Consider the following 7,262-nt stretch of genomic DNA (forward strand, 5'->3'; position numbering starts at 1 on the left):
TGCTGAAAGTCGAAATTAATGCAGACTAAGAACTCATATCAACAACAGCGTATTGTGCTTGCTAAATGCCAACACAGATTCATGCATTCGTGTAGTTAGTTACACGCGACCCTATGCCTTGAGATGGAGCGCTTCGAGTGTGTTGCGGGGTCGGCGCATTGTACTGCTCCTCTTAAGGAAGATGCGAGAGGACGGTAGATTGAATAGAGCGTGCTTCTATGCTACATGTATTAGTATGCATTGACTGAGTACGCAGACAGACTGCTCCCAAGCCCAAGACACTTGTGAAATTCATCCATTTCTGCTAATGTCGCTTCCTGAAGCTGTGTCGCCCGCTTCGTCCCTTCATTATCGACACGTCGCCTCCACACGGAGCTGGGAAATAAAAAAGCCACTCCTAGTCGAGGTATTATTACTAGAGTGCAACTGCGTAGTATTTCTGTCGGTGGACAGTCAACTCAAGTTTATCAAGTCCACTCTTGAGGATTCAGTACTGGTTGGAGAAATGCATTTTCGAATTTGACCACGACACCGACCATGAGCAAGAGTGGCGACGATCTCCAGCTCTGCGAGAGCATGCAGATTGTCAAGCCGTGGCGTGCGACGTCCGACAACGATGCCATGGCCAAATGGGCCGACGTCGCAGTGAGCTTGATCAAGCTTGCAGCGTGGCCCGCGACGACTGACGCGGCGACATGCAAGGCGCGCTGGGAGACGCTTCAAACGAGCAGCAACGACCCTCTATTGGGCGACGGCGTCTCCCCAGAGCTACAGTCCATCGTGCAAGAGCTTCTCCACGAAATCGAAAAGGACGCTGTCGCCAACAACCAACCAAACGCCAAATTGGTCCTCGGCGGCGCTGCGGTCGCTGGCGCGGTCGCTGCTCCGGTGGCGACCACGGCTGTCGTGGCAGGCCTCGGGTTTACCTCGAGCGGTATTGCCGCGGGCAGCACTGCTGCTAGCATGATGTCAGCCGCTGCTGTGGCCAACGGAGGCGGCGTCGCGGCGGGCTCGACCGTCGCCGTGCTTCAGTCTGTCGGTGCCGCGGGTCTCGGAGTCGCTGGTGGCGTTGCGGTGGCTGCTGTCGGTGTTGCGATCGCGCTGCCAATCGCAGGCGCCTTTCTCTGGTTCCGCAAGCCACGCAGCGACGACAACAAGGACGATCCGAGCAAGTAGCTCTGCGCAGCAACCCCACTGAACGACGAGTACTAGGTACACCCTAGTGGCTTGCTGAAAATCGAAATTAATGCAGACTAAGAACTCATTTCAACACCAGCGTCGATTGCAAAGCCGAGACAGCAGAAAACGTTGCTGCGTTCGTATAGTTACATGAGACCCCACGCCTTGAGCGCAATGATGAGATGGAGCGCCTCGAGCGTGTTGCCAGCGAGCGTCGCAATGTAAAACCCGATCGCGTGGCCACCAAAGCCCCACGTGTAGCCCACTTGATGGAGGACGCGACCGAGACCATACGTTGCGATCGTCACAAACACTTCGTACGGAAAGACGCGCGCACCGAGAAAGATGGACGCGAGGACGGCGCCGTTGTTCTCAATCATGTGGTGCAGCGACCGGTTCGCGCGGTTGTAGGCGCCCACCGCGCCGTCTTCGACGAGCCCAATGAGGTTCTCGGGCGCGTCCTTCCCGACCGCCTTGTAATAGAACGGGTTCACGCGCAGGTTGCCCGAGAAGGGCAAGACAATGCGGCCCTTGTGCGCCATCGGGTACCCGTTGGCGAACGCGACGAGCCGGCCAAAGACGACGACGGCCGCGCAGGCCCAGTGCAAGTCGGTCGCCACGAGCGCCGCAATACGCGCCTCGTAGGTCGCGAGAGGGCCACGGGCGTAGACGCCGAAGTACGCAATGCAAAGACCCATGAGCGCGGGCACGATGACCAAGATGGCGGTCACAAAGAGCTGCGGCTTGGCCACGCGCATGACGGGTAGCCCGTTTGGGCCCAGCGGTCGACCACTCATGTGCCAAATGTAGAATGTTGCGATCTTTCAGCAGCGTTCGCGGTGCCCCGGGGTATAAATCTGATGCGGCCATTCCATACCGTACGCAATGGCCAGAAAGGCTGCCAGAAGGTGCATCGGGCACTGGAGCGGGTTTCTTCGACGACGCGATAAAACATGCAACTTATGTTCAATGGGAGGGTCAGCCACACGTGCCTGCTGCTAGATCGACACGTAAACGCTTCACTCGTACGTTGCACCCACAAATGTACGCGTACCCCGGGCCACGAAGTGATCCTGATTTCCGAAGACAGGCGGAGATGATCAGCTGGTGGCAGTGGTACCGACGTCGGGCACGCGGCGCAGAACCATTGAATGAGAGGTCAGGAGAGGGCACGGCAGACCAGGGTCGTCAGCTGACGTCGTTGGCGCGCTCGTCGCAATCGAACTTCAAGTTGATGCAAGCAGTGTCACGTTATTCATCCGCATACACTACCTACTACATGTCCATGCCATGGCGGCTAGAGAAGCTTCTGGCCCTTCAAGAACACAAGCGCGAGGAGGCCTTCGAGCGTCACTTGCGCAGCGAGGCTCAGACCAAAGCCGGCGCCGTGGCCGCCGTAGCCCGTCGTGTAGCCCACCTGGTGCATGACGCGGCCGAGGCCAAAGATGCACACGCACACAAACACGGGGAACGCAAACACGTGCGCGGCGAGCACGAGGCCGGCGACGAGCGCGCCATAGTTCTCAATCATGTGGTGGAGCGAGCGGTTCGCGCGGTTGTAGGCGCCGACCGCGCCCGCGTCGTCAAAGACCACCGCGTTGGGCGCCGCGTCCTTGCCGAGCGCCTTGTAGATGAACGGGTTCGAGCGCAAGTTGCCAGAGTTGCGCTTCATAATCTGGCTCTTGTGCACGGTCGGGTAAATGTTGACAAAGGCGATCGTGCGGCCCAAGACGACCACGGCCGCGCACGCCCAGTGCAAGTCGGTCGCGAGCAGCGCCTTGATGCGCTTGTCGTAGGCGCCCGTGGCCCCAAACGTGTAGATGGCGTAGGCAATGCCGAGCCCGATCAGCAGCGGCGCAAAGGTGAAGGCCAAGATGCCCATGTACTTGGGCTTGACGTCTTCCGCGCTCATGATCGGGAGTCCATTGTCGCCAACCTTGTGTCCGTCGTCCGAGCCCATGCTGTGCGTTTGCGGTCAAATTCCCAAGTGGCCTTCTGATTGGCGGATTCGTGCCAACGGATCTTTCGTGGCGTGCTGCTTCTAGAAGGTGCACCGCCAACTGCTGGCAGTCCAACGGGCTGATCTCAGACGCGCTCCGTTTCAGATTTGTAGAATTTCAGATTTCAGACTCTGAGACGCTGCTTGTTCAGATTTTAGCTCGCGCGGGCGCCAGGTTAAGGCTTGGATTCGGATTCTAGTCGCAGTTGTGGCAGAGGTGGGATGGGACTGGAGTGGCGTCGTGTGCACCATGCTCCGAGCGCAGAAGATCGCACGGGCCCACGCAACGTTCGGTGTTGATATGGTACAGTACACCTGGAGCCTGGGCGTTCCCAGTGGTCGACAGCTGCGGTCGTCGTCGTTCATGTCCCGACGCTTGTTTTGCGCATAGGGTTGGAAACGCTGGTGCATTCTCAGTACCAACTCTGCATTATCAATGTGGGTGCATCAACAGACGCCCGACAGCTTGGCTTTGAGCAGAGATCGTTGCTCCTCCTGTCGGTCCTTTGTGACTTCAAGCCATGCCGGACGCGCGCACTTTTCTGTTTGTCCTTAACGCTGGTTCTGGCAATGCTACAGCTGCAGCCACCTCCGCGGGTTCACAGCATTAGACCTGCCAAGCTTCGTGCAGAATGCAGACTTTGGCGCCCGCGCGCCAAAGTATTCGACCACACAGCGTGCAGTAGGTCCATGCAAGTTGGTTGACGACGAACAGAGTCCCTCGTCGGCTCGCTCGCCTCCTGCGTCCAGTTGGACGCCGGCAGCATTGCATTGGAGCGCAAAAAAGGACCGGCACTGAATGCTCGCGGAGCTTCTTGCGCCTGCAGATGCGCTCGTATCGTCCAGGGGTCCGCCCGTGGTGGCTCACTGTCTAGTAGCTTTGGCGAACCGACACGGGCTGCGATCTAGGCTCGCGGGTCGTGCTGTGATTGGTCAAAAATAGTGCGTAATAAAATGCGTGGCGGATCGCACCCACCAGTCAACCTGGGAGCTTGGGGAGTAATAAAATAAAAGCCGAGAAATTCGGAACCGCCGGGCCATTGGTTGTTTATTCGAAAGACAGGATCAGCATGGAAGACATCGCTCGCGTCCACCGACGCCTGACCAAGTTCCTCCAGGGCGACGAAGGCAGCCAGAGCGCCGTCCTCGATGGGCTCGACCACCTGGACTCGATCGCCATGACGCTGAGCCTCCTCAAGGAGTCCAAGATCGGCCAAACCATCGGCAAGCTGCGCAAGCATGACGACGCCAAGGTGGCCGAGAAGGCCAAGCACCTCGTCAAGAAGTGGAAGGCGCTCGCGCTCTCGCCGCGCACGAGCGCGACCGACGTGACCAAGGACGCGCCCAAGAAGTCGACCGAAATGGCCGCCGTCGCCAAGAAGCTGGAGGCCAAGGTCGAGAAGAAGGTGGAGAAGAAGCCGTCGGCCAACTTTTTGCCGTCCAACTTGAGCAACGTGCGTACGACGGTGCGCAAGAAGCTCAAGGAGGTGCTCGAGCTCGCGGACGAAGATCTGCGCTCGGAAGCCGAGTTTGCGGCCATGTCGATCGAGACGGCGATGGCCAAGCTCTACAAGATGGACAAGGGCTTGGAGCCCGCGGACATGAAGAAGGAGTACACGGGCAAGTTTCGCCAGCTCTCGTTCAACCTCAAGAAGAACGACATGCTGCGCGACGAGGTGCTCACGCTCACCGTGACGGCCGACCAGCTCGTGCTCATGACGCCGGACGAGCTCGCGACGCAGGAGCTCCGCCTCGAGAAGGACAAGTTCCGCGACGACGCGTTCCAGAGCTCGCGCCTCGACTGGGACGTGGCGAACGCCGACAAGATCAACAAGCAGTGCGGCATCACGGACGCGCGCGGCCTCTTTACGTGCGGCAAGTGCAAGTCGACCAACACGAGCAACACGCAAAAGCAGACGCGCAGTGCCGATGAACCCATGACGGTCTTTGTGCTCTGCCACGACTGCGGGAAGCGCTGGAAGTGCTAAGCCCTCCTATTTAGCCATCATCTCCCTTCTTCCTGATATTAGAATACAGTCGCTGGAAGGAAAAACTAATTATGACGTTCTCCCATCCTCTATATAGTGTCTTCTCTTGTGCTTCATCACACAGCGTCACACCGGTGCAGCAAGGGGATCGCGTTCTCTTCGCAACGCAGGCAAAGTCGCTGCGAGGTGGCAATGGCCATGATCTAGGTGTGGGTATGTATCTGGCTGCATCCATTGCGCCACTGCAAGAACTGGAATGCTGTGTTTGTTTCGTCGTTGCACCGTTGCTGTAGTGTAATTTCAATCGTTTAGTGTCTAGAATATCGCATCGCAGATATCGGTAACGAGAGGTACGCCGATCATTGCTCATCGATTGGTCGACGCGACCGTTGGCGATTTCACACGTGTCGCTGCGCGTCACACTTCCACCAGAGCCTGCCACGTCATAGAATGGCCAAGACCGGTAAGGAGAATCTGCATTGAAATTTGCAAGATAGATTTCAAATAGAATTGGTGTGTTTCTGGTGGCAATGCATGCGCCTTGGCGCTCAACGGACTTCCTTAACCAAGTGCTTGGCCCATCAAATTTTATATATTTTCAGGATGAAGAAGCCCATGCTCTCCCTTGTTCAACCTGATCATGCGTCAGCTCCTTGGTGTCGACTTGTTCGTCGGACCGGTGCTCTCGGCGACTTCTTGTGTCGATGCCATCAATGCGTCGTTGAGCAAGTGGCTCGTGCGCTTCTATAACTGCGCACTCCAGACGTACCGCAAGTACGTTGTGCAATGTACTCATGACCCTTCCCAAGACGTGCTGGAACAGCAGCCAGATGGTGCTAGCGCCCTTGCTTCGCATGCGATCTTCAAAGTCTACTTTTCGAAGTGCGGCGACGATGAAGACTTCCCCAAGGCCTGCGAGGTTCTCGACTTTCTGGCGCGGTATTACCGCAGCCGAGATGATCGTGCGGCCGCTCGCCTACTAGTGTGCGTCGTTTGCCATGTAGAAGACTAACAACACGCTCGGCGATATCTTCATGGTGGATGTATATCGCGGTCTCGTTATCGACGAGCAGCTCTCGGACGTGCTCGAAGCGCAGTGGCTCAGTCTGGAGCAGCTGAAGCCTTTAGTGCTGGCGCTTGATCCGCGAGTCCATCAGGGAGGGTCGTTGATAGGACGTGTGAGACAAACATTCCCTCGCGGTGTTTTACGGTCTTGCACTGTCACTGGACACAACGGTTCTCGATACGTCCTGTCGCTTAACGGCTCTGCAGGCAAACTTTGAGATTGGCCATTTGCAAACAAGCAACCGAAGAGAAGACGCCCCAATAGTGCCACTCCTGATACCTACGATAATGCCCACCAAGAAGCGCCGCATTGACGAGACGTCGGTACGTTTACCTTACCACCTCACCCAATCTCACATCTCTCTAGCTCGAACAGTACTCGGACGACTCAGACAACGGCGAGGTCGAAGACGACAGCATTGCCGTGCTGTTCAAGTGGAACATGACTGAAACGACAGCGTTCCTCGACGCTGTCAACAACCAAATTGGTGCCGGCAACCATCCCACCCCCGTCTGGATGCGAGCGCAGCCCCACATCTTCACCTTCATCTCGTTCACCGACGATTTGTTCGAGTACCTCAAGCCCAACGCTCCCGCCCACAGAGTGGCGCCGGTCTGGATCGCACCCAACTCGCTTGAAGATTACCACAACATCGGCGTTCGTCTGCGCGATGTTGAATTCGATCCGCTCATCCAGGCGGCCATGGCGGCGCTACCACCGGGCCAGTGCCTGGCCGAGGTATTCCATTTGTCGGATAGATCCTATAATGCCCGCCTGATGGGCGGCCCAGGGGGCCGCATCGCCCCACCGGCGCCGTTGCGCCGCGTATTCGGCTAAAGCCGACAGTTAACATGATGGTCGTTTATCGCCCAGAGCCGTCGATTTTTACTCGATGATGTTTCGGGTGCGACCCAGCAGCTCGGGCATGCAGCACGGGCATACAAACATCACTCAATCCTGCATGTGTTCTTGTGTGGGCACCGTTCTGATTGGCTCTACTCAAACCTCTGGGATTTCATGTATCGGTTCT

At 57.4% G+C, this 7,262-nt stretch overlaps 6 protein-coding genes across 6 annotated transcripts; 4 read left to right on the forward strand and 2 right to left on the reverse strand.

The window, feature by feature from the left end:
- Positions 1-532: 532 nt before the first annotated feature.
- Positions 533-1,390, forward strand: SDRG_07432 (hypothetical protein). Its single transcript, XM_008613265.1, has one exon. The coding sequence runs from the start codon at positions 538-540 to the stop codon at positions 1,174-1,176; it is 639 nt and encodes a 212-aa protein (XP_008611487.1). The 5' UTR covers positions 533-537; the 3' UTR covers positions 1,177-1,390.
- SDRG_07433 (hypothetical protein) lies at positions 1,227-2,337 on the reverse strand. Its single transcript, XM_008613266.1, has 2 exons — positions 2,234-2,337; positions 1,227-2,177 (listed from the first exon to the last, which is right to left on the reverse strand). Exon 2 carries the CDS (start codon positions 1,974-1,976, stop codon positions 1,326-1,328), a length of 651 nt encoding a protein of 216 aa, XP_008611488.1. The 5' UTR covers positions 1,977-2,177; positions 2,234-2,337; the 3' UTR covers positions 1,227-1,325.
- A 67-nt stretch (positions 2,338-2,404) lies between these two features.
- On the reverse strand, positions 2,405-3,269 carry SDRG_07434 (hypothetical protein). Its single transcript, XM_008613267.1, has one exon. The coding sequence runs from the start codon at positions 3,137-3,139 to the stop codon at positions 2,477-2,479; it is 663 nt and encodes a 220-aa protein (XP_008611489.1). The 5' UTR covers positions 3,140-3,269; the 3' UTR covers positions 2,405-2,476.
- A 927-nt stretch (positions 3,270-4,196) lies between these two features.
- SDRG_07435 (hypothetical protein) lies at positions 4,197-5,260 on the forward strand. Its single transcript, XM_008613268.1, has one exon. It carries the CDS (start codon positions 4,249-4,251, stop codon positions 5,164-5,166), a length of 918 nt encoding a protein of 305 aa, XP_008611490.1. The 5' UTR covers positions 4,197-4,248; the 3' UTR covers positions 5,167-5,260.
- Positions 5,261-5,806: 546 nt separating this feature from the next.
- Positions 5,807-6,348, forward strand: SDRG_07436 (hypothetical protein; the record flags this gene model as incomplete). Its single annotated transcript, XM_008613269.1, has 4 exons — positions 5,807-5,940; positions 6,007-6,085; positions 6,171-6,293; positions 6,340-6,348. 4 exons carry the CDS (start codon positions 5,807-5,809, stop codon positions 6,346-6,348), a joined length of 345 nt encoding a protein of 114 aa, XP_008611491.1.
- Positions 6,349-6,417: 69 nt separating this feature from the next.
- Positions 6,418-7,110, forward strand: SDRG_07437 (hypothetical protein). Its single transcript, XM_008613270.1, has 2 exons — positions 6,418-6,555; positions 6,599-7,110. Exons 1-2 carry the CDS (start codon positions 6,520-6,522, stop codon positions 7,067-7,069), a joined length of 507 nt encoding a protein of 168 aa, XP_008611492.1. The 5' UTR covers positions 6,418-6,519; the 3' UTR covers positions 7,070-7,110.
- Positions 7,111-7,262: the final 152 nt, after the last annotated feature.

The sequence above is a fragment of the Saprolegnia diclina genome (assembly GCF_000281045.1).
Source record: "Saprolegnia diclina VS20 unplaced genomic scaffold supercont1.21, whole genome shotgun sequence".
Classification (NCBI taxonomy): domain Eukaryota; phylum Oomycota; class Saprolegniomycetes; order Saprolegniales; family Saprolegniaceae; genus Saprolegnia; species Saprolegnia diclina.

Coding starts and splice junctions, on each gene's coding strand:
- SDRG_07432 (XM_008613265.1), top strand. CDS start 538: ATGAGCAAGAGTGGCGACGATCTCCAGCTCTGCGAGAGCATGCAGATT.
- SDRG_07433 (XM_008613266.1), bottom strand. CDS start 1,976: ATGAGTGGTCGACCGCTGGGCCCAAACGGGCTACCCGTCATGCGCGTG.
- SDRG_07434 (XM_008613267.1), bottom strand. CDS start 3,139: ATGGGCTCGGACGACGGACACAAGGTTGGCGACAATGGACTCCCGATC.
- SDRG_07435 (XM_008613268.1), top strand. CDS start 4,249: ATGGAAGACATCGCTCGCGTCCACCGACGCCTGACCAAGTTCCTCCAG.
- SDRG_07437 (XM_008613270.1), top strand. CDS start 6,520: ATGCCCACCAAGAAGCGCCGCATTGACGAGACGTCG. Junction 6,556..6,598: donor GCCGCATTGACGAGACGTCG/GTACGTTTACCT, acceptor ACATCTCTCTAG/CTCGAACAGTACTCGGACGA.